The sequence below is a fragment of the Epinephelus moara genome, chromosome 23, assembly GCF_006386435.1.
Source record: "Epinephelus moara isolate mb chromosome 23, YSFRI_EMoa_1.0, whole genome shotgun sequence".
In the NCBI taxonomy this organism is placed as follows: Eukaryota; Metazoa; Chordata; class Actinopteri; order Perciformes; family Serranidae; genus Epinephelus; species Epinephelus moara.
Window position 1 is genome coordinate 17,028,014 of NC_065528.1, and position 26,206 is coordinate 17,054,219.

At 43.7% G+C, this 26,206-nt stretch overlaps 1 protein-coding gene across 1 annotated transcript in view; it reads right to left on the reverse strand.

Annotated features, from left to right (window-relative positions):
* Positions 1-593: 593 nt before the first annotated feature.
* Positions 594-26,206, reverse strand: part of pdzrn4 (PDZ domain containing ring finger 4) — a 52,995-nt gene continuing 27,382 nt past the window's right edge. The window contains exons 2-9 of the mRNA XM_050036689.1: positions 24,985-25,256; positions 23,401-23,503; positions 13,412-13,510; positions 11,793-11,855; positions 4,865-4,966; positions 4,584-4,700; positions 2,425-3,486; positions 594-2,331 (exon numbers count right to left, since the gene is read on the reverse strand). Coding sequence (XP_049892646.1) covers positions 1,759-2,331; positions 2,425-3,486; positions 4,584-4,700; positions 4,865-4,966; positions 11,793-11,855; positions 13,412-13,510; positions 23,401-23,503; positions 24,985-25,256 — 2,391 coding nt within the window. The 3' untranslated portion in view covers positions 594-1,758. The remainder of the gene's footprint in view (positions 2,332-2,424; positions 3,487-4,583; positions 4,701-4,864; positions 4,967-11,792; positions 11,856-13,411; positions 13,511-23,400; positions 23,504-24,984; positions 25,257-26,206) is intronic.

Consider the following 26,206-nt stretch of genomic DNA (forward strand, 5'->3'; position numbering starts at 1 on the left):
ACATGCATTGTCTTTTTTCAAAATACACTTTCGTTTTCACAGGAAATTTACAGTTTACATATAGTCTCTTTCAAAATAAGCACACTATGTCAGTACAACACCACAAAGTGACATTTTTTTCCCTCTAACAACTAAAGCACATGGTTAGGTTTAGGAAAAAAGAAGGGTTTGGCTTAAGAATCTTACAGGACACAAACACTGCTTTCACAGGTGAAAGTTGGTGTTTGTTGGACCCAACCATCACCCCTCGCACAAGCCCTACTTGGACTTTCACTGCCTTAACTTTAGTTCTAGTCCTGCTGCATTTCCCCTGGATGCCATCAAACTATAATGGCGACTGGCCGCGTATCATGTCGACGTTAAAGGACAGCTTTTTTTGTCAGTGTCTGACACTGCAAGTCATTGTCTGAGCCACTAGTTGTTAATTTATTTTACTCCAGGACTAAAGCAGTAGAACAAAACCACCATTGCCATCCGTTGAGCCAAGATGCAAGAGGCTAAAAGTTTTCATCGTAAAGATTTACATAATGACATGAAAAAAGACAAAATGTTCAAAAAGAGAACTTTCTTAATCTTTTTTATAATTAGTTTTATTACAAATATCACCATCAACAAATACTGAACTCAAGGCCTCTTCAATGGACTTTACAGTGACAAGCAGCAGGTTTGAGTTGAAAGGCTGCAATATGTTACATTTTCTTGACTTCCCTTCAAAGAGAAGCCACTTAATGTGAAACATTTATCAGATGGACCATAAAAATTAATTTACAATAAATAGAAATAACAGTAAACAATATAAATATGAATCTATATAACATTTTAAACATAATTCACACATTTATGGTTTATAGTAAGGGTTTAGCATTGAGTCAACGATGAAATTAACCAGGTATTAAACCACTTGACAGAACAGCGTTTTGACTAAGGTGAGGTAAAACTGTTTCAAAGAGCCCTCCCAGCTCATGAACAATCTGAGCTTTTGAGATAGCATGACGACATTTTCAGTGCTTTAATTTTTTCAGATGACTCTGACTCAAGTGACGTTTTCAACACAATGAAAGGAGTGTTTTTTAAATGACGAGTTCAGCCATTTCACAAAGTTTCTCATTTCTCTTTGTGCGGGTCTGGCATACATTTCAGGCTACAGTACAATCAAATAGTGTCAACTCTGACCTTGGTGGTTTGGTGATACAAACATAAATAATAAATTACAGTAAAATGTTTACAGTACATTGACATTCATTGTAAAAAATCCCTTACAAAAAGTTACTGAGTTTACAAAGTGTGAAAAATATTGAATTTTCCCCCGTTATAAAAAAATGCCACCTTGAACGAGGCAAGTGAAGCCGCTTCATATGCACTGAAACAAGAATGGAGAGTATGGAGATACAATACATAGTGTACATGAAGTTGATGTGTTGGTTCCTCACTTTTTTGTGTCAATCAGTTTGAACCAATATGCTACCAAAATCATCTGCTATCAGAAGCCAGTGCATTACCAAAAAGCCAGTGTAAAAACAGTGAAAAGTTTGAATGGCTGAGGTCTTGTAATGATAGAGTTCAAGAAGTATTCAAACATTCGTAAAAGTGATAGTTACAAAGTTGCATTAGGAATGCTACAGAAGTCCTCCGCAGTGACATTTTTAATTTAACTTCACAAACTGACACTTTTTTAAATAAAGCAGTAGTTCCTGAAACGCAGGCTACCTGATATTAAAGTGTTCAGTACTTCAGAATATGCGGTACTGTTTGTGTCCGCTAGACAGTTGTGACAGACAGGAAGGCGTTATGTACTTTGGAGCCCTCTGGGACTCTTGCCCCATGGCTCATCAGCTCCTGGATGGTCATCCAGTTATCCAGGATCTTTTTGTTTCGTTTCTTCATCATCTTTTTGTGACTGAGCTCCAAGATATTGACCTCCTTCCTGCCCTCCGCTCCGCTAGCTGGCCCCTCCTTTAAACATTCAAGGCGGCTCTTTTGCATGAACTCCCTCCTCTTCCTTTGCTCCCTAGCCCGCGCCAAATGCTGCTTCCGCTCCTCTTTGCTCCAGTAGCGGCCCATTTTCATCTCACTCATAGCATCGTCATCTGTTGTCATGCCTCCGCTCCTCTCCTCTCTGATCCTTAGCGCCCGCTCCCTCAGGATTCGGTCACGAGCAGGCCTCCGGGCCACGTAGCGTGTGCCGTCAGCCCGAACTTTGACCTTCCACTCCAGACGGGGTTCCCCAGGGCGTCCGCTCCGGTGCACGGGATCTCGACAGACACTGAGCAGACTCAGCTGGCTCTGAGAATACTCCAGGGATGAGTGCTGTTGTAGCAGCTGCATGTAACTCTGCAACACAGAGAACACTGTCAGTCTTCAGGAGGTACCTTACTCAAAGCATATCAGCATTAGGTTTACCTGTCTACTCTTGATTACACCTACCTGCAGTTGCCTGGATGCTCCCTGGCCTTGATAGGGAGTTGTCTGATACGAACCATAGGACAGCCCCCTCCTGGAGTCTCTGGCCCTCCCTTTCTTCTCACACCTTTCATCGTCTGCAGGCAGGGCAGGGTCTGACTCGGACCGGGAAGGGTTGCTCTGATCTGGGCTGCTGGAGATAACAGGGCCTGGGTCTGCTGGTCTGCTACGACTGGGTGTACCCTGGGGCTTGGGGATTGGGATGGGGCTGGAGGGTGTCGAGGAAGCCAGTCTGAGGTTTTTCTGGTTGGTGATGCTGATTTGTCTCTGCAGAGAATGATCAGGAGATCTCTCCATACCTAGCGGTGTCGACCGTGCACTCTCTGCCGTGTTGTAGGCACTGGAGCTGTCCTTCTCCCGGATCCTATCGCTGTCCGACCGCTCAGGGTATTCGTGGATGTCGGCCAACCTGCCGTGCCGCTTGTGTCCATCTTTGGGGCTCCGTCCTGGTGAGCTGGATGCAGGTTCTGAAGGTTCCATCTGGTGGCTCTGGCGGAGCTGATGCGCCTGCATGATGCTCTGGCACTCAAGCTCAATGCTGCGCAGTTCCTCATTTAGCATCCTCAACTCCTGCTCCACTCCATTCCCTCCTCCAACACTATCTACGCTATCTCCATCCACTCCTTGCTCAGTGACACTACACTCTATACTGTGTCGGATGGAGTACACCCCACACTCGCCTCCATTCCGGATTTGACACTTGAGCTCCAGGAGTTGCTGGAAGCGATTTTCTAAACCTAGGATCCCGCCTCCGCCATTGCGAATACTGACCCCTTCATGGCCTTGGCCTTTTGACAATGTCCTCGGACTCTGGGTGTCCTGTGGCACTACAGTCCCTCGTCTTGTGTGTGGATGCTCTGCCCTCCATCGCTCCCTCAGGCAATGGGCTGGGGTCCTCCTGTGCAGTCTAGCCAGCAGGGGTTGGTGCTCTGGACTGTCTGTACTGCGTCCAAACCCACTGTCTTTGTCTTGATTGTTTGAGGAACAGGTAGCGGTGTCTGTCGTCATCTGTTCTTCAGCTAGATACTGATGAATGAAGAAAAAAAACAGTTAGTCCTCCTTAAAGGCAATTTTATTTACTTGCAAGAGCTTTATTTGTTTATTTGTCACAGTTCATGATTTTGTTACGCAGTGCATTGTGAGGGAAGAATGATCAGCCGAGGATCCCTTAGGAATTATGTCCATATGCCAATGCGGAAGTAGTGTGCCCTATAAAGGCTGAAAACTGGGTTTTAGCACATTCAGTTTTCATGCTGGAGACTAGAGTTGGCATTCTGTTCAACTTAAGTAAAAGATTTGAGGACTTCTTCTACCACTGGTAAATTGCAGTGTTTAAATTATACCGTTGCTTTCAGGGGAGCCCTATTTTTCTGGGGTAGAACGGTACTGTACACATGCATGCACACCCATGAACATGCCCGCCTATGTTGGGAAACAATACACAGTAACTTCACCTGGTCTTGAGGAGCTTTCAGACCCTGCTTGCAGTTAAGTCGCCCCTTAATTTGTTTCTATACCCATAATCAGGTGCTTTGTTTGCCAAACTGTAACCATAGTTACTTTGCCATAGCCATGATCTTTTACTGAGTTTTGTAGAACCATCCAATATCAACATTCTTGTCTAAAACAGGGGTTGAAATGACAGTAAGGTGACATACATCAAACCCCGTTCTCTCGCTATCCTTCTTCTTCTGTCACCTTCTTTCATTTACTCTGTCCTACTCTCATGTACAGCGGCGAGACCTTTCTCCACAGTGCTCTGTCAGCACTATAGAAATGACTGGAAGCACACATTATCATTCTGCTACAGGGGGAGAAAAGCTCTAGCTTGTATCTATTTCTTAAAACCAGTCACAACTTTCTTGGGCGGTGCTAAGCCCAGGATGTAGTAACAGTGCCCTTGCAAAATAGCATACAAGGGAACTTGTTTCGGTGGAACATTGCCACATGGCGAGGCAAGCATGGTCATCAAAACGGCTGATTTTCCACAAAGGAAAACGGCACAAAAAACAGTTCCTTCCTACCCTGTAACCTTTCTTACCACTTTCCCTTCTACTTCGCCTTTTTTTATTGGATATTTTTGTCTTCTGTTTTGTTGCATTTCTCTCAGCTTGTACTCTCACCTCATCCCCCCTGTCAAAGTTACGTTCCTTCTGCCTCCTCCTCTCCTCCAGAATCTCCATCTTCAGCTCCTCCACCAGCTCCTGTTGCTCATCATCCAGCCATACCTCCTCCTCCAGCTGAAATCACAACATCTTGTCAGAATTCTGTCTGTGTGCAGGAACTCCAACTACAATCACGCTGACAGTTTGAAGGGAAGCAACAGGCACTTAGGCAGCTATTTGACATGACATAGGCTGTCAAGATAGGGCAGGGGAGCCTGTGAAGGTGTGCGAGTGTTTACCTGGATTTCTGGTCTTGTCACCAGTAGCACGATGCTCCTCGCTTCTTCACTTGACAACAAGGCAACAGCTTTCTCTCTGTCTTGCACTTCACAGCCATTTATCTGTCCATCAAAGATAAGTACAGATGGTCATGTTAAGTAGAGCAAACTTGTAGAAAGTCCCAACCACACAAACCCAAGAAAATGACATATAATTTTATCATCATCATCCATTTAACTGACATGAATGAAAAGATGAGTGTAACACAACTAGCCATTGTTCCTGTTCTTGCAAGACACACCTTGACTAATCACATACTGGCACCTTTTTGTCTCCTGCTTTCTGCCCATTTTCCCTTTCCATTAGTCTCTTCTTACACCTTTCCTTCTCAGATCTCTCCATCTGTCTTTCCTCCTTTCTCCCATCACTTCCTCCAACTCCACGCAATCCTTTACGAAAGGCATGGTTAGGCAACGCGCTCGGTAAGGGGAGTCAATTTGAGAGCGCAGAGTCGGACCTCACGAGAGTCTGCACATCCAGACACACAATTAACTGTTCCCTGACAGGTGGCGTTCATCTTTTCCTCACTAGAGTAATGGGGCTGTCAGAAGAAGATAATAGGACCAGCAGTACAGCAGGCCCTGCTCCCCACAATCATTCACAATACTGGGACACAGAAACACTACAGTGAGAGAATGGAGGTATTCAGAGAGTGCTATGTATAATAAATATGGAGGAGAGGTAACGTTGGTACGCTGTTGGTTAGACTGGAAGCAACCTGAGATGTTGCTTATGAAAATGACACATACATCAATCTGTATTTTAGCATTATGTTGCTAAGAGGTGCTCCAATGGCCCATATTGTTTATTCTGGGCAATAATTATCAGGTACTTGTATAAAGCTGCTTAATTTGATCAAGCTCGACAATTTATATCAATTAACTTTGTCTTAGTTTGTGCTGCTTGTCAGTTTTACACTACGCACAGCCTGTTTAACTTTTTTAACCTTTCTATTTGAAGATAAATTTTATTCATCTTGCTGCGACAAATATGCCATTGTAATCTTAATTTCGCCATTAAGTGTCAAAAATGATAAATCCGTTGTAATCATGGAGGTTAAATCTGCCTTAATGTTGTTCAATCCCATTTAACTCAACGTAAGGTGGTGTGAATTGCAGACAAATGCAAATTCATGCTTTTTATGAATGGCAAAACTGCTGGGGTTGAAATCGAAATGGTCACAGTGTATTTTGGTATTGTATTCATCAGAACTTGTCATTCAAAGCACATACTGAAAACCTTATTTTTAAGGTGAGACTTGAGTTTTCTTTTTTTCCAGGAATGAATCCTGTTTCTCCCTCTAGGCAAGGAAAACACTTGATTTCTACAACTTTCTTTTGCCTTTATAAGGGCTGTTTCATAGTTGACGCACGCAACGCACTTCCTTTCAGAGTCAACACATTCAACGCAAAGGCGACACTTGAAATGCAATACATCGCTCGCGCAATAGGGGTAGCAGAGTCACCGGAGCAGAGTACTGCTGTAGCTAGCTAGTACTGCTATTTTATTAGAGTGCAGGGCACTAGAACTGTCACATAAATGGAGATGTGCCCGTATGAGTTCGCAAAGTTTTTCCTCCTCGCCCGCCATATTTCATACCTGCTTCTTCTGTGAATAACAAAAAGTGGTTAATTTCAAGTATGTCGCTTGAATTATCACCCCCGCTGGCAACACATGGTATTACATGCGTCGCGTATCAAAAAAACAGGACAACACATTTTGAGACGCAAGCACACATCATGGTGGCCAATGCATCTCAATGCGTCCCAATCACATCCAATCGCGTCTGCGTGCCTTTGCGTCAACTATGAAACGGCCCCTAGACTACAGTGATCTGTCTCCATTATGTTATGAACACACCTGATCAGTGCGAAACTTGAGTTTGATTGAACCAAATCAAACAGGGCGGGTGTGAAAGCACCCTCAGCCTACATGCGACAGACACTCTACTCACTGAGCTAGAGGCTGCCCCTTCATGCCCATACTATACTTCAATATGAAAGACTAAATTTCCATCATGTTTGGTGACGCTGAATGCACGATTCAAAGCATGTGCTGGTGTTTGCATTGTACAGGCTCAGTTTCAAAAATGTGCTTTTCACTGCATATTTCCCTCCCTTTCAAACAAAGCCACATCGATCTGTATTACACTGGCCCCTGTCATGTAGGAAAAATGCCTCCGTGCTCACAATCAAAAGGGAGACTCTTCAGGGACAAACAGGTCTGTAATAATAATAATAATAATAATACATTTTATTTGTTGGCGCCTTTCTGAGCACCCAAGGACACCTTACAATAAAAACATACAAAAATACCAATAATACAACATTAAAAATAGATAAAATACATGACAGAAAATTAAACCGGATAGGCAAGTCTGAACAGATGGGTTTTAAGCTGTGATTTAAATTGTCCAATGGAGTCAATCTGACGGATATGGGGGGGCAGAGAGTTCCAGAGTCTGGGTGCAGAGCAGCTGAAGGCTCTGCCACCCATAGTGGTCAGTTTGAAATTAGGGACAGACAGAAGAGCAGCTGAGGAGGAGCGTAGAGCACGGGTGGGGGTGTAAGGGTGGAGAAGGTCTGACAGGTATTGGGGGGCCAGGTTATGGAGAGCTTTGAATGTGAGGAGAAGGACTTTATATTGGATTCGCTGATGGACAGGTAGCCAGTGGAGCTGAATGAGGATGGGGGTGATGTGGTCGGTGGATTTGGTACGGGTGATGATTCTGGCGGCAGAGTTCTGGATGATTTGGAGACGATGGAGAAGTTTGTTGGGGAGACCAGTGAGGATTGAGTTGCAGTAATCGATACGTGAAGTGACAAGTGCGTGGACCAGGACCTGGGTGTTGTGTTGGGTGAGAGATGGACGGAGTCTGGAGATGTTACGTAAGTGCATGAAGGCAGTACGGGTAATGTTACTGATGTGGGGGGAAAAAGAAAGAACACTGTCCAATATGACACCGAGGCTTTTGACTTGGGAGGAGATATGGACCGGGTGACCGTCGATGGAAATATTGAAGGGATGAGTGTTGAAGAGTGTGGACCTTGTGCCGACGAGAAGGACTTCGCTTTTATTTCCATTTAGCTTGAGAAAGTTGTTTGTCATCCAGATGTTGATGGCCTGGAGACAGTCAGTGAGAGCAGGGGGGGGGAGCGCGGTGCTTGGTTTAGTGGAGATGTAAAGTTGTGTGTCATCGGCATAACAGTGAAAATGAATTCCAAAGTGACGGAGGATGTCACCAAGGGGGAGGATGTATATGATGAATAGAAGCGGTCCCAGCACTGATCCCTGCGGGACACCATGTGTAATGGATGATGGTTGTGAATGAACATTTTTCCCTTGAACAAACTGTTTCCTGTCAGATAGATATGAAGTGAACCATTGTAATGCAGTACCAGAGACCCCAGTGCCAGCCAGGCGTTCCAGGAGTATGGAGTGGGAGATGGTATCAAAGGCGGCACTGAGGTCGAGGAGGATGAGGATGGTGAGAAGGCCAGAATCTGCTGCCAGGAGGAGGTCATTGGTGATCTTGATTAAGGCTGTTTCTGTGCTGTGTTTTGGGCGGAAACCGGACTGGAATGGTTCAAAAAGACTATTATTGTGCAGGTGGTTCTGGAGGTGGGTTGCTACTGCCTTTTCTAGGATCTTACAGATGAATGGGAGGTTGGAAATGGGCCGATAGTTATTATGGTCATTGGGATCAGAACCAGGTTTTTTAAGAACGGGAGTGATGGAAGCAGTCTTCAGTGATGGTGGAACAGTAGCAGTGGAAAGGGAGGAGTGAACTATGGATGTTATAATGGGTGAGACTGTTGGCAGACAGGCTTTAATTAAGGCAGTGGGGAGAGGATCAAGTGGGCAGGTAGAGTTCTTGGATGCCTTGATGAGCCTATTAATACATTCAGCAGATGGAAGTTGAAATGTGGACAGAGTGTTGGAGGGTGGAGGATCCAGGGTGTTCCACCGGGGGTAGGTGGCTTGCGTTGGTGCGGGAGTAGTCAGTTGTTGGTGGATGTAATCTAACAACACAACAGACTGTGAGGCACTTGTGGCTCAAATAATCTTTCAGGTGAAGGGCAACAGCCAATCAGAAGGAGGGCACTCAGAGACAGAGGGTGTTTTCAATGAACTCATCAACTAGTTGGGTGAGGTACACACACAAATATGTAAAAACACACAAAACAAAAACAATGTGGGCTAAGTTTACTGCATGTGATGGCTCACATAATCACATATGAATCAACATGTATAACTAGTCAGAAAGACCAATCATGGCAGCAAGAGTTTAAGGACAAATCTACAGAAGGGTGAGAGTTGTATTCACATAAGGTTCTGTGCACAAGACGTGACAAGAAACAGACATGCTCTCATTAAGTCTTAACGAGGGGCTGTTCACCTTGGCTACACACACCTGGTGCCACTAATTGGGAAGCTTGGAGTCAAGAGTGCAAAGCTTTACTGTTTGTTAAACCTGTATTCCAGTGGGAAAACAATCAGCACTGGAACTTTTTTTTTTTATATCTGTAGCAGACTGATACAATCCAAAGTAGAAAAACTGCCTCTATGTGGCTGCAACATTTTTAGCCGTATGTGTTTAGAGAGAACTATTAGGTGTTTTTGCATAATGAGACAAGAGTAAGACTGAGACAAAGAGGAGTGCTGGGGATGATGTAGTGCCTGGTGTAACTGCGACTAAGGACTTTAATTTCCCTGGTAAAACGAGGTGATTAAATATACATATGCTTGCCCTGACTGGAGACACCAGCTGCTCTGCTACCCGCTAAAAAGACTGTCTTGCGAGCAGCCCAGAGGATCCACTTAGGCAGAAATAAGAAACAGGAAAAAGGAGATTTCTTTTTTGTTTTTTGTTTTTTTTGGCTGATATCAAAGATAATGGTGCCATGCATTTGTTCCGATGGCCCAAAATTCAAGGAGTCAGAAAATGTCCCACTGGACTGAAAGCTCATTTCTGCAACAGCCTGTTATCCAAAAACAAATGCCCATTTCTACAAAAATACACGCTCCCTGCAGTCAGTTTCAGTTTCCTGGCGGCCTTTGAGCCACACAGTGCCGGGTGTTTTTACTAAACCTTCGAGGCGTTTCCCAGCAGCATTTGAGCCACCAATCCTGAATGTTTTTACCGAACCTTTGAGGCGTTTCCCAGCAGCATTTGAGCCACTAATCCTGAATGTTTTTACCGAACCTTGGAGACGTTTCCCAGCAGCATTCGAACCACCAATTCTGGGTGTTTTTACCAAACCTTCGGGTCTTTTCCCAACAATGTTTGAGCCGCCAATCCTGGGTGTATTTACTAAACCTTCAAGGCGTTTCCCAGCAGCGTTTGAGGCATTTCCCAGCAGCATTTGAGCCACCAGTCATGGGTGTTTTTATCAACCCTTCGCTGGGTTTTGAAGCAACGTTTGAGCCACCAATCCTGGGTGTTTTTACCGAACCCTTTGGGCTTTCCCCAGCAGCATTTTAGCCACAAGTCATGGGTGTTTTTACTGAACCCTCGAGGCATTTCCCAGCAGCGATTGAGCCACTAATCCTGGGTGTTTTAACTGAACCGTTGAGGCATTTCCCAGCATCATTTGAGCCACCAGTCATGGGTGTTTTTATCAACCCTTCGCTGTGTTTCCCAGCAGCATTTTAGCCACCAGTCATGGGTGTTTTTACCGAACCCTCAAGGCATTTCCCAGCAGCGACTGAGCCACTAATCCTGGGTGTTTTTACTGAACCTTTGAGGCATTTTGTAGCAGCATTTGAGCCACTAGTCCTGGGCGTTCTTACCGAACGTTTGAGGCATTCGAGGGGTGTTTACCAGCTCGTCCCTGCTTTTGCAGCCACTACTGTGCCACCAGACAGGGGTGTTAAAAGTTAAATATGATCTTCTCCTAACCATGATCAAGTTGTTTTTGTGCCAAAATGTAGCCACACATGAAAAATGTAACGCATCATGGTTTATAGAAACCTACAATGCGAAAAAAAAAATTGTGATTGAGTTGTCTAATTGCAGGGAGTGTGTATTTCTGAAGACACTGGAGTTTAGAGTGACGGCGTTTGATTTTGGGATAACGGTCTGGGAAATGAGCTTTCAGTCCAATAGAACATTTATCAGTCTAACGGGATTTAAAAATTTTGGGCCAGTCCCCATTTCAAAGGGTACAGATGACCCCGGCCCAAGGCCAAATGTCTGGCAAAAACAATGTGAAGAAGCAGCAGGTATGACGGGCAGAGTCAATGGTGAGAGGTGAGGCAGACAAAAGTTAGCAAATAAAACCTGCTGTATCAGGAGCTACAGCGAAGAGTATCAGGTATCATATCAAACGAGAGGACCTAAGGCATCCATTGGCACCAACCATGTTATGCTATCTGATCGGAAAGGGGGCCAAATAACGCTCTGAAGTTACGTTAAAAATCTTGGCGAGGTAAAAACGAATATTGCCCTTTTTTCAAAACTGTGTATTTAAATATTTCTGCATACTGGGGTCCCTGATCAGTCTTGGAATTGCATAAATTGGGTATGAGTGGGAAAACTCTTTAACCAATATATGATTGAGGTAGCCATCACGATTGAATGAATAAATACAGATAAAATGTAAGGCCTGTTTGTTCCTATTTGTTGTTAATCTTATGATATAATACCTTGCAGTAATTTCATGTTTGATTTGACTTTTCTCTAACCATTCACTGGAGGGTTTATTTTTCGGCCCAGGACAAACATGTGACCACCTATGCCTTTCAACTTATAGGCAATAAGTGTGGATGAAGGGCCCACTTTGCGGCCAATATTGCCTAATGGCTGGCCTGATAAAACCTATTCATGTGAGTTCATAATATAACCAGATGTAAATGTACTTTGGTCACTGCGATGAAAATAAGCACCTGTAGAATACGATCTCCTTCCTTGATGCGTCCGTCTCTCGCTGCTATGCTGTTTGGCTCCACCTGCACAAAATGACATGAAAATCAATGCTGACAGCCAGGCATTGTGCAGCTCTATTTTCTTTGAAAAACACTGCTGGTGCCCCACTGCTCTCTCATTTCTGCTGTCAGGTAAAGAGTCTGTTTTTTCCATAAAGAAAACATGCTTCTTTTCTCGCTGACGACCTTGTATTTTATATATATGATACACGCTGACATGTATTTCCGCTTCATGCTGAGTTTAGTGACTTACACTGACTGAGGTAACATGTAAGTCCTTGACATTATACACAAGAGCATGTGAGTCATAAAGGAAAAAAAACAATAAAACTTGCACAGATATGGTTCTATTTTAGCTGAATGAATAAACATCTCGCATTTTTCAGAATGCATCCCAGTGGATATGCAACAGCACCACAAGCCCTCAATAGTCATTTCACAAACTTTGTTGTTCTTGCATTGAAGATCAAGAGAGTTAGCTACATGTGGGAAAAAAAGAAATAGTGGAAATGGAGAAGAGAATCACGCATTTCCCATACATTTTAATGAGGGGAATTAGCATTTTCTTTTTCTTTTATCAGACATACAAAAATAGATGCGTTCTGTCGGCGGGAGTCTGCTTTCACAATCTGTCGAGGTTCAGCAGGTTTTGTATTAACATTCAGATTCTGGTTCAAGAGGAACAGGTGAAAACCAGAGGAAAAAAGCTGGCAGGGTTCACAGATTTATTCTAAGAAGACTGAAAGGCGCTAATTCTGCCATTTATATACTTATGACGGCGTTTTAAGCTCGTACTTTTCACCCCCTTGTCTGTTTTTGTTCCTAATGGGATTGAAAGTGCACCTGCAGTCAGAATCAACACTTTTCTAATTCCGTTTGTGGTGTTTAAAGCCCTCATAATTAAATCATTCATTTCGGTTTGTCTCAGAAAGGGCAATCATTTGTTTTCATTTTGTCTTATCAACAGTAGTGCAAGAGGAAGTTTTTTCCCTGAGCGGCAAATTATTAGAATTTTAAAAAGAATAGTAGAATACGTCCTCTCTTTGTTTGGTGTGTTTGGTATTCAGATGGGGTACAGTAAGTGTGTCATTTAACATACTGTGTGTGTAGCAGGGGGAGAGAAGGTTGTCGCTCCGAGCTAATTAAAACCCTCAATTAAAACACGTCAAAGGAGGAGGAATGAGAATGGCAGGACGGGAATCGCATTTCAAACCCGACTTCCTCTTTGGCCATGCGTGGCTCATTCAGAGCTGATATTTGACTGGCAAACACTTTCCTTCCTCCCTCATTCACTTAGATTTGCTCGCTGCTTCAGGATGTAAAGATGGGAATTCAAATGGGATTTCATGCCATCTTTTAATAACTTCCTGCTCCGAAGGAAACTGATCATGGCACCCCGAGTTTGATTTAACGAACACGCGGCCCTGTCTCTATCAGACCTCATCAGGGAGGTGTGTAATTGTGTGACTGGAAAAAAGCAATTACAATCAAATCCTAAAAACAGTTAAATGCGGTGACACTATTTTCCACCTATATGTGTCAGTGTAGGAGGACCAAATAACGGAAACATCTGTCCCTACCTGGCTGACATAAATGCCGGTGTCCTCCTCATCGTCGGTCCTGTAGCACAGCGTCAAGCCAAGCTTCTCCTGGCTGTTCTGCCTGCACAGCTCCACTTCCTGTTACACACACACACACACACACACACACACACACACAAACAAACCAAGAATGTTTTAAACCAGCAATGTTTTCCCTTGGTGCACCTGTTATGAGCCCACATTGTCCCCAGTGGATCTGATGGATTCCAAAACCACGTCATTTCAAACACGGAGTTTGCTCATCTGTTTTACAGAGCAGCTGAAACGACACCACCGATGGGAGATGAGGTCCAACTGGGTTTTTATGCTCTGCATCACCGTCACTAATCACTTTGGGAGTGTTTTGTTGTTCTGTAGTCATAAGTAGTGGGATCGATTTATGTAAAGAGGATCTGTGTTAATTTTCTGATGCACAATATCCAGGCAACTGCAAAGCCCTACCCCTTTTTCTCTTTTACGCACTCGCTCGTCTGTAGTGTATAAGGACTGTTGCATCCCCAAGCCTCTAACCTTCACCATAACTATACACCCAACCATTAGACATAACATACAAAAGCATCAAGCTAGATGCCCTTGTTCACCTTCAGCCCAACTATTGACCACCAGTTGCAGGATTAGCGCGATACTGCCTTTTTTTTTTTTTTTTTTACAAATAATCAGATATGATGCAGACTCCTTTCTGTGAGGTGAAGGCGTCCTTTGCGGATAATTGCAAGGCAGGCACTTTGTAATTAGCTGCATCAGTTTCTGAATTAGACATCTCTGTTAGTGTGCAATATTTCCATGTGTTTACAGATATTAATGTTGGGAATAAAGAATATACACTCACTGAACAGCAAAGCAACCAAAGTAAATATAAACTGCAATTAGTTCAGTTACACTTTTCAGGAAAATGAATGAATAGTCAAGCTATTAATCAAAATTTCCTAAGAAACTGTTTGCTAATATACATATGAAAGTCTGCCTATACAGACCTGTAAGTTGAGAACAAAATGAAGTAAAAATGGTAAGTGGAAACCAAAATTATTAACCCACTGAAGGCTGGATTCAAAAATCACACCAAAAATCAAAGTAAAAAATTGAAATCACAGGCTGATCCAACCTGCATGAATTTTATCACACAACTCATAATGTGACCCAGTGGTGTGTATGGCTCCCGTGTGCCTGTACGCACTCCTGGCAACATCTGGGCATGTTCCTGATGAGCCAGTGGATGGTGTCCTGGGGGATCTCCTCCCAGACCTGGATCAGGGCATCAGTGAGCTCCTGGACAGTCTGTGGTAGTACTAAGTGGCGTTGGATGCACCGATACATATAGGTGCTCAATTGGATTTAGGTCAGGGGAAAGAGAGGGCCGGTCAATGGCATCAATGCCTTCATCATCCAGGAACTGCCTACACACTCTGGTCACATGAGGCCAAGCACTGTCCTGCACCAGGAGGAACCCAGGGCCCACTGCACCAGGAGGAACCCAGGGCCCACTGCACTAGTGTAAGGTCTGACAATCGCTCTGAGGATTTCATCCTGGTGCCTATCAGCAGTCAGGCTCTGAGGATTTCATCCTGGTGCCTATCAGCAGTCAGGGTACCATTGGCTCTGACATGGAGGTCTGTGCGACTCTCCAAGGATATGCCTCCCCAGACCATCACTGACCCACCACCAAACCAGTCATGCTGGATGATGTTACAGGCAGCATAACGTTCACCACAGTGTCTCCAAATGCTTTCACACCTGTCACATGTGAACGGGGTGCCAATTCCACCCTCATAGAGTCTGTTCCTGACAGTTTGGTCAGAAACATGCACACCAGGAGCCTGCTGGAGGTCATTTTGTAGGGCTCTGGCAGTGCTCCTCCTGTTACTCCTCACACAAAGGAGCAGATACCAGTCCTGCTGCTGGGTTGATGCCCTTCTACGGCCCTGTCCAGCTCTCCTCGTGTAACGGCCAGTCTCTTGTTATCTCCTTGAGATTGTGCTGAAAGACACAGCAAACCTTGCGACCGCACGTGTGGATGTGACACCCTGGAGGACCTGATTGGGCTGCAGGTGCTGCCTCATGCTACCAGTAGTGACAAGGACACTAGCAGAACACAAAACTATAGAAGAATCAGTCAGGAAGGATAAGGAGAGAGCAACTGTCTGTGGCCACCACATGTAAAACCATTTCCCTTTTTGGGGGTTGTCTTGCTTTTGCCTCTCCATTGAACCTGTTGTTACTTTCATTAGCACTTAAGCAGGTGAAATTAATTCACAATCACTTGTGTGTGTGTCAGATCAATATCCCTGAAGTTTAACTGGCTTTGTGTTTTAACCTCAACCCTCCCAAGTTAATTTCAGTTTTCCAGACAAATGTAACGACACTTAGGATGGCGAAGGGGACTCCCCTCAAGGGTAAGTGCCAAGGGGAAGTCAACGAGGGCATGTTGAACACCTAATAAAACGCAGCCTATGACTCAGATCCACCCCTCATACACCCACAGCTCCACCCTCTCATCCAAAAAAGGTCACTTCTAGCTCCAGAAGGTGACGACTAAAATGCCAAACTGGAGGCTTCAGAGGGGGAGTCCACAGAACAATGGATGACATCATAGTAGCTACCTGCATTATTTCTATAGTCTATGGGCTAGAAAGACTCACGGGCTGCTCTAACTGCACCCTGATTAAGAAGCTGCAGTAATCACCACACTGCGACTTAACCCAGCACAATAAACACACACACACACACAATAGAGGACATTACAACACACACATAAACATAGCCCCAGCATGTGTCCTGTACATCAATGAAATGAAAGCCTGTAGGTATCAAACTGAACCCAGCATGCGGCAGCATAAAGGGCCGGTGCTTTGATGGCTATAGTGATGGTATTTCAGCGGCTGGTCCCGTCCCACAGGAAATGTCTCTAAATTTAGCCCGCCTTGCTCCCGGCTCCTTTTGATCTCTTCTGTGTATAAAGGTAATCACATAAAGATAAACTCAAGGGGTAATCTTTATTAACCCCATGCTGCCAAATTCATTTCAGCGCTCTGAAGTTGTAAGAGGAGGGGAGTTGGGTAAAAAGGGGCATGAGGGTTGGGGGCATGAATTAAAACCCCGGCCCCCTTTTTGTCTGTCGTGGGAAACAGCGATAGCAGAGATTGACAGGGGAAGTAATTAATTTCTGTGGCATTTAACCCCCTGTGCAGACAGCCCTGACCTTCAAAGGTTGGGGTGTGTGAGGAGTTTATAATATTGTAACACCATGCGCTAGTTATGACGACCTACACTCCTCACCAGTTTAGTGCATCGGCTGATTTGTACAAACCCTGACAGTGAAATAACACCTGCATACATTAAGCAGCACTAACACTTTAATGTCAGTGCGTACTGGGTGATATGCTGGATTACTGGAGTCAGTTATGATGGTGTGAAGCCCAGTAGTGAAGATGTGTGGAGCCGTGGGTGTTGAAACTGTAGAGAGGCTTTATTAGTGATGATTGGATCCTAATCTGTGCAACTGTGGAGTCTAAATTATGGCACAGCGGTGACGTAGAAACTAATTTCACGTGGCTTACAATGCATTGTGACAATTGTTGGAATTTATCCTTGTAATTTACAGTATGTGGTTCCCCAATTTTAAATGGGAGAGATCACATTTACCACTAACACATATGACAAATGAAGACAATAGGAGGCGTCTTTTAGAGCCGCATTAAACATCTGTTTGTAACATTCCAGTCTAATATGCACTTAACTGTTACTTCATGTTTCATTCAAAAGAAATTACCGCCGCGCCTAATGTTCACTGGCTCATTGTTTCCACATTGCAGATGATGACATCCTTTCAGCTGCCAGTATTTTATAACGACAGTCTTTAAAGTGCAGCGGTGATAATTCAGTCAGCGAGGAAGAGCTTGCAAAAGAGAGGTTTCCCATTGATACTGTGCTGTTTTAGCTTCTTTCAAAAAATTTTTCATCTGTTTTGGCGCTACTTGAGCCCTTTTCCAATTGAAAATAACCCACCGACACCCCCAAACATCTGGCTTTTGTCTTTAGTGAGAAAGCAGCCCCTCCAGGATGTTGCGATAATGCAAACATTAACGCACATTCAGCCAATCCCTGTGACTTCTGACCCTGCAACTTTGTCAGATTACTACAATTTTACCGCAAATTTGACAGTTTGAAGCAGGTAAAATATCCCTCATCGTAGAGTTGTGTGCAGCATATTGATTCTTCCTGCCCCTCTCTCTCTCTGTACATCATAAGACTACTGCTGCAGGAGTGTGAGCTCTGTGCATGTGACAGTCGCACACACAGTGTCATAACCCACCCACCCACCCACCCACCCACCCAAGGTGCCATAATGGCCTTTGTGCAATAACAGTTGTGTTTGGCTGTTTTTATTATTTTAAATGAAAAATATAGATATTATCCATCCATCCATCCATAAAGCCCAATAAGAGCTGTTTGGTAACGTTGGCTACATGATGCTAACCGTTAGCCCTGCTAAAAGATGTTTGCTGCTGGTGCTGTATTAGCTCGTGCTAACATGGCAGAGATAGCAGCAGGAGAACGGCTCATGGACATGGTCCTTCAGCGCTGCGTCCAACGACAGCAACAGCTGATCAACAACAATCCGCTGTCAGCACCCACACCACCCCTTATACCACCACAAATAGATTCTAACTGTGGGAAACACTGAATACTATTACTAATAGGTTCCAAATCTGAGACAGCATCTCGACTATTTTTGCAGTAATTTTGCGGGCAATTTTGTTGCAAAATTTTGTTGTTGTTTTTTTTAGAAAAGCTCTCAAAACAATCTCAGCTTGTTAGATCCTGGAGGGACATGGAAAGGTTACAACGAGCATTCATTCTAGATACATGACACCTGGTTGGAGGCAGAAATTGTAGCACATTTTTCTACGTTGGTGACCTCTGCGACTCTTTGTCATCTCAGCAACTAAGTCCGTCCGTCTCCATCCATCAAATTAGTCGACACCAAATTTGAAAGAGAGACTATAGAAGAAGTAAGATATTACACAGAAGTAATCGGATCCACCCCCTACTCCTCCAAAGCTCCATCCTCTTATCATAATATGGTCACTTCTGGCTCCAAAAAACTCAAGAGAGCGACAGCCAAAATGCTGAACCCAACGCTTCAAGATGGGAGTCCACAAACTAATGGGTCAGTCTATGCATCGAACGTTGCACACCAGTAGAAAAAACACAGAAAGACATAGTCGTCTGCTGGCAATAGGAATAGGATAGAGTCTATGACCTATATTTAGCATTTTACCCTGCATTTAATAACCACAATATATTAGCTAATTTTGGTGGTAAAAAAGNCAGTCTATGCATCGAACGTTGCACACCAGTAGAAAAAACACAGAAAGACATACTCGTCTGCTGGCAATAGGAACGGAGTCTATGACCTATATTTAGCATTTTACCCTGCATTTAATAACCACAATATATTAGCTAATTTTGGTGGTAAAAAAGGCATTGGTCTACACAAAGTAATTTAACAGCACATTAGGGGAGCATGGCCAGTGACGACCTTAACACAAACCAGTTAGTGTGGGCAGGGTGGCAGCTCTGTAGAGCATGACAAAATAACCCCAATGAGGTCAGCAGGGTTATCTTGGATTGGGTTAAAGACTATTGATTTTTAAATGGAAACTTATGTTACTAACTGGGGGTGGGGATTTTGAAATGGGTAGGCATTTAATAGGCAGTGATAAAGATGGTTGGTTGTTCTGTACAATCAAACATAGATCAAAACCTTGTATTGGGCGCTCATGGAGAACAGGAAGCAACAGGATACGCAGGAAGGCAATCTAGGCTAGAGTAAAAGCCTGGATATCTTGACCTGTGCTGCATTGGTCTTTCTTCATCTGTGATTCATCAAAAGTTGTACTATGTCGTCTTTATTTTATCCCTTTTTTCTACTTGCACTGACGAATCTCAAAAAAATAAATCTTGTAGCACCCCTTGCATACTAAAATATTTTGTTTTGACTATTTAAAAGAACCCAGCCTTTGATATCTGGCACCTGTTGGAGATCCATAATTAAGACGTGTTTATTTTGACGACTTTGGAAAGCAGCTAACTGGCTGCTTTTTGGCAGACTGCTGCCACTTCATTAAGAGCACCGTGTAACCTGGTGACCAAACACAGCATTCATTAAAATCTGCCATTATTCAACAGTATTTTGTCTGGGAAGTAAATAACCAAAAAGGGTTGCAACAGTATTTTTCGTATCTGGATATTGGAATTGAAATGGCTTGCTATTCGACTGTGCTTTTTTGTACCCTGACAATCAAAGCATCAATATATGTAACTGTTAGCTCTCACTCATTTTTCTACATCTACCGTCTGCTACTTGGAAATATTGTAGTAGATTTGGCAGAGGTAGCAGTAGTAGCATTATGACAGCAGGAGTACCCATATGGACAATCAGTTGGAAGTGAAGCTAAACCTGTCAGAAGTAATGTTCCTGGGAATGGCAGCACTATTCTGTTTCATCCGAGAGGAAAGCCGTTCATGTTTCAGTTAGATACACATGGATGGACAGAGGTAAGTGAGGACGGCTGATTTGGTGTGTGTATGTCTGGCTGGTGGGGGTAGACTGTATGTGTGTGAGTTTTGAGTGTTCTAAAGCCGACCTTGCTCCGATACTACTGCTATTACTACACAAGCCCTCCACCCTCATCGCACCCCTGACACACGGCAGAGATTCCTTCCTCCCGGTGACACTGTAAGGTAAGGCCACAGCTGGCAGCTGAGGATTCCTAATGACCCACAGTGCAGTTCACTGAACCAGGAATTGTCTATTAAAGCAGGGAGAACCACAGACAGTAGCAGACGTCACCCATCACTGTCACCTAACATGACCTCAAGGTCCACTGCCTGAGTGGCATGATGCTTCTGATACAATGGAGACACTTGTGTGTACAGAATGTATCTCGATATGTTTTAGTGTGCTTACATGTTAAAGTCAGATGATGAGCAGACTTTAAGTCACTGTATGCAATATTCAGAACATTATTATTGCAGCAAAACACTATTTGCTATGTATAGATATAGTGGAGTAGCATCCACTTCCTGTGTGTGCTGTAATCCCAGCGTCTTTGTTCTTTGTTGTGGTGGCTGGTGCGGTCAGGTGTACATATTGCTATGTGCGAGTCCCTGTGAGAGTTTCACTGGCTAGCTAATTGCTGGCGCTTTGCACTGCACTCATACAGCAGTTATTACTAATATCGCCATCCCAGCACATGGTGGCGGTACAGCACTATCGCAGAAGCGCAATGCCCACCCTCTAGTTTCCCCCAAGCGAATATGCGTTCCCTAGAATAGCAAAGGAAAGACCTGCCCTACTCACCCGATAGTTCTTTTAACACAGAGATTGTAAGTCTCTTCTTTGTGCTTCCTCTGTATTTTTACACAAAACCAAACAATGGCAGCATCATGTCAGTGTGTGATTTTAAACAGCAAACCAAAAGAGGCGTGACAGGGGTGACGTTTACCACAAGCACTGCCCTCTCATACGACATATACATGTCGGCAGCACTTTATAACGCTATATATTAACATGACAATAAAATCGTTTACCGTCCCTGTTATGTGGCGGCTGATCTCATCCTCCACTTGAAGGGTAAGGAGTTCCCGAATCTTATTGTTTTCCAAATTTGCAGACATTTTCACAGTTCTTTTTCTTTAAGTTAGCTGCTAACTGCTACTGGCTGCTTTTTAAATCTCTCGCAGTGAGTTGCACATGTAACACTTCATCAAAACATCACACCCATCCTGCCCATGGTCCCATCCTGCTGGCTGTCCTCTTTACACAGACACTGTTTTGGCACTGTTACAACCTCCTGTGGCAGCATAAAGTCGAGACCACTCATTCAACGATGGCACCTTATGTACAGAACAGCAAGGCGGCATAACAGTGCGATATTCTTGCCTTGAACAGATAGTGTAAAAGGGGCTTATAAATGGCTAGTGTCCGTTTTCGTCATTGTGGTCATTGGTTGTGCAGAGTAAGGCAGGTCATTCCTTTGCTATCCTAGGAAACGCACATTTGCTTCCCCCCTCCATGTTGAGAACCATGTGCAGACAATCCTGCCCCAGACTCTTACATGCTCTGAATGTCACATAGAGCTCTTTTAATGTTACCTACAGAACATCAGCATGTTAGCATTGTCATCGTGAGCATGTTAGCATGCTAACATTGACACAAAGGAGTGTTGTGCCTAAGTTCGCACTCGAAGAATCACGAGCATGTCTGCACATGCAAGGTCATGTAATGCAGCTTTCATTTGTTGTATTGTAAAGAAGCACTCATGGTGCTGTTCCAAACTAGCAATGTAAAGGCGGGTCCATGTCATTGGTCCGACAGCCCATTGGTCCGACATCCCATTAGTCCGACGGTCCGCGGTGCTGAACGGCTCCCGGCGGGCGTATTTCTGCCTTGATGGTGTGAGGCGACCGGCTCTGGGTCAGCTGGGAAAGGCTTGAGGCGAAGCAGGCTCACGGCTTATGTGTTTGTCACTTTCTTTTTCATTTTAACCCACACCATGATCTTTTCCTGACCCTAACCAAGTGGTTTTTGTGCCTAAACCTAACCAGACCTTAACCACAGGGCATCATGATGATTTCGGAACGGACTTCGGAACAATGGGTTTAATATGGTCAGAACAATGGGCTGTCAGACCAATGGGCAGTTCACTGTAAAGGCTTCCTACTTAAGGCTGAGTTTAGGTTGTGTTGGTGATATTAAATCCTGTCAACCATAAACCAGACTGAAATCTATAAATACAGTATTTAACTCATTAAATGACTCATTAAATACAATATATGGCAGATAATCCACCACAATTGAAATAATTTAGTTGATTAGCTCTGTCATGTTGCTCAGTGAATGCTCGCATTTCACCACATAACTGTTCAGCTTGAAGTGGCTGTTTGAAAAGAAGACACATATATTTCTGAAGGACAGAGCCCGATGAAAGGGAAACTAACAGGCTGTGAATGAAAGACAATGGTAATTCAACAGGGAGGCCTTTCAGAGAGGGATTTTCTTTTGCTACGATTATATGAAGAATGGCCTTCCATCTTAAACCCAGGGTCTTTGCTATGCTACGCAGAACAGTCTAGAGGCTAGATGCAGCTCTCACAAGGGGCAGCCAATTTTCCTGCATTATTGTGGTAGACTATTTTTCTTGTATTGTTGTGGGACGTGAGCATCATATGGCAGGGCTATCTCCTGAGACTGTGTGTTACTGACAAAGCAGCTTGGAAATATGAAGCCACAAATAGCCCAACATGCATTTCTATTGCACCAATATTGTGCTGTTCGCATCCAGGGGCTTCATAGGATGCAACATTATAAACATTTGATTCTTCATTGGAAAACTGAATTAAAAATGAAAGGCGGGTAGCACCTATCAAAATATGGCAACATAAAAGCACCAGAGGATGGATAATCAATGGTCCAAAATGGAAAGGGTTCATCCTCTGGGGAACATAAATGTGGTTGGTTAATTCCAATGGCAATTTGCCAGTTGTGTTTTGATATTTCTGCTTTTTAAAACATGATTGTTTGGATATTTTGTGCCTTTGTTGGATAGGCAACAGTAGAGAGATGAAAAGAGAAAGGGGAAAAGATTTCTGCTAACTGCTAACAGCTAACTGTTGCCCAGAAGTTCATGGCAAAAACATCAACATTCCTAGTAAAATCACCAGTGGTTCTGCTAATATTTATTTCATTATAACAAATAACAGTGCTTTATGTAACTTTATTATAACAGTACTTTATTTAACTTAACTGAAACAGTTGCCTACTCCATTAGAGGAGATTTGAAAATATCAAGATATATATTGTGTAACGCGATATATCCTAAAAATATTGCAATATTATTTACAGGGCATATGGCCCAGTCCTACTTTATAGTACACTCATACAGCAGAAAGATGTAAAACGGTACCTCATACTCATACTCTTCAGTTCTCTCCACCTCTGCTGGAGTATTGGACAGGTACTCTGGACATTCATAAAACTCGTGCTCCATGGTGTGGATGGAATGACAACTAGGGAGGAAAAAGAAGAAGAGACAGTTGTGTTCAAGATCATAAATATATGCTCGCATATGCGTGCCTTTGTGTTTCATTTGGCTTTTTCTGACAAAATTAAACAAAAAAGGTGCATGATATTAAACAACATAGCAGACCCCTTGTATAAATTATCTCATTTTTCAACAAAAGTCTGAACAAGCAATATAAACATCAACCAATTGCCCCATAAAAGCCATGACCTCTGTAAACTGTCACCATGATAACTACCTCTCCATAATCATTGACCCAGACTGGCAGATTTGTAGTTTTATAGGACAAATTGATTTCATCTACTGCCCAGCTAAAACCCTATAAATAGCCACAGAATGGTCGTAGTGCCAGAATGCCCGCTCTATCAGCCCATTGGCTTTTAATCGCCCAGCAAAAGCTCCCCATTAAAGAAAATGGATGTAGCACACAGAAGCAATTATTGCATGCGGGTTTGGCTGCGCATAATGATATCACAGGGACAAAGTACTTAGCTATGCTGGGGGTTTCCACACTATGATACAACCGCTTAATTACTACCGTGAAATGGAAGAAAACAACAAACCTCAGGGAAGCTTCACATTCATTTGGGACTGAAAAGAAGGTATATATCCTGATTCCAGTTAAGGAGGACCTATTATGCTCATTTTCAGGTTCGAACTTTGTATTTAAAAGTTCCTACTAGAGCATATTAACATGCTTTTATCATAAAAAAAAAACCTTAATTTCCCTCATAACACCTGTATTCACCCTCTGTCTTCAACGTCAGACACTGATGCACAGAGGAGCCTTATCGCAGAGATATGATACACACTGGGCGCATCAGTTGTAGAAGCACCAGGTAGCAACCACACTCATTAAATACCATTGCTTTGTCAGTGGACATTGGCGTCAGACATGGACACACAGAGGCAACCTTCGTGGCGGTATGATATGCACCGGGTGGCAACTACCGTGATATAATTTGCGATAAAGTCTGTAGAGGGTGGGTGGGAGGGATGGTGGATGGGTCGAATGATGCCTCGTGAGGATTCTAAGTCAAATCATGTTGGGGGTTTTTTCTAAACCTAACCGTAAACTAGAAGTATATTTTGAAAAATAAAATGCATGTAAAAAGCAGAAAAAAGACACCATCCCAGAACACCCAAAATAGACGCAGAACGGTATCTGGCGTATAATTGTAGCGTGTAGGTCCAGCAGGGTCCAGTAAAGCAGCGCTGTTTGATAAGTTGGGATGAGACCACGTTGGCCTGTCTCTTTAAGCCCCCCCTCCTGAAAAAGCCCAGTCTGCTTTTACTGGTCAGTGTTTCCGTGTCATTTTTGTCCTGTCATTGCAGCCAGGGAGTAGCATTTTTTCTGCCATGAAAAATGAGCAATAAAAGTATTCAACCTGTCCGTGTCATCTGAGTGTGTACCATTAACATTCAGCTACCTCTCAGTAGATGGAAAACGCCTTGCATTGTCCTCACCTGTCAGACAAAAGGAAGGGACAGATGTCAGGGACGGGCGGAGTAGCAGGCCGAAGCTTCGCCAGTGCCATGATGTGCTCGAAGGTGATGTCCGTTTGCGTGCAAACATCCACCACACACACATCCTGTGGTGTGCCACTGTGGTTGTGTGCAACAGCGGCCGTGGCTCTGGTGGGGGTTCGCCGCAGAACCTGGACAACGATTGGGTCTCGCCTGATGGCCTCCACCACTGCCTCCTCATGGTCGACCTTGGAGAAGTTGCGCCCGTTCACCTGTGTGGTGTGAGGAGACCAAATCATTAGGACACCATGTCCTCGTTTGTTACATTTTATGGTAAAAAGATGCAAACTGAATTCTTTTCCACTGTCTGAATTCTGTCTCTACAAAGAGGAGAAAAGTAAGCGGAAGAAGTTTTTTTCAAACCCTCATTTATCCAAGGACAATCTGACAGACATGCATGCTCTTTTCAGCAACAACCTGCTTCACATTCACACCTGGGAGCCTCACAGTACTTTTACACGTCTCCACAGTTAGGCACTGAATAGCTTCCAGTAAAGCAACCACAAGTTAAGTGCTTTTATAAAGGGCATTTCAGCAGTAATCCTTGATGGAGGGTGCATATTGCATATTCTCCCTTGTTTTTCCCTACGCGGAACACTTTCCCAGCAGGTTCAGACATTTTAACTGCTGACCAGCTATTCACAAATGTGCTTTTCTAACCTCTTGGCTGCTGCCAATTTACAGAGACTGTATAATGTACTAGAGTGCAGCATTTGCTGAAGAAGAAAAACTCTTTAATGAGCTCATTTTATCTCATTCTGTTTTGCACCAATATTCTTCCTCCAATCAATCTTACTCAAATGCATTATTTACATTGCAGTCCCACCATTAAGCCCATTAGATGTAGAATAGTAAAAATACTGATTTAAGCAAATGAGCAGCAAAGTGGGGAGCAGCAGTGGGGGGAGACCGTGCTCCATGGGGAGCGTCAGTTTTAGCAAGCAGTGCCTACTTAATTTGCAAGATCAGAAAAGGTTGAGCCACAAGGGAACCAGTGGAGAAGAGATGTCATACTGACAGCTGTCAGTGTGAAAACACACACACACACACACACACACACACACCCCTATGCTTTTAAGTGTAACCCAATTAGTTTAACCTCCATGTGCCAAGGCTGTTTTAACCTCTGTGTGCCAAGGCTGTGCTCAAGTTCATTTTCACA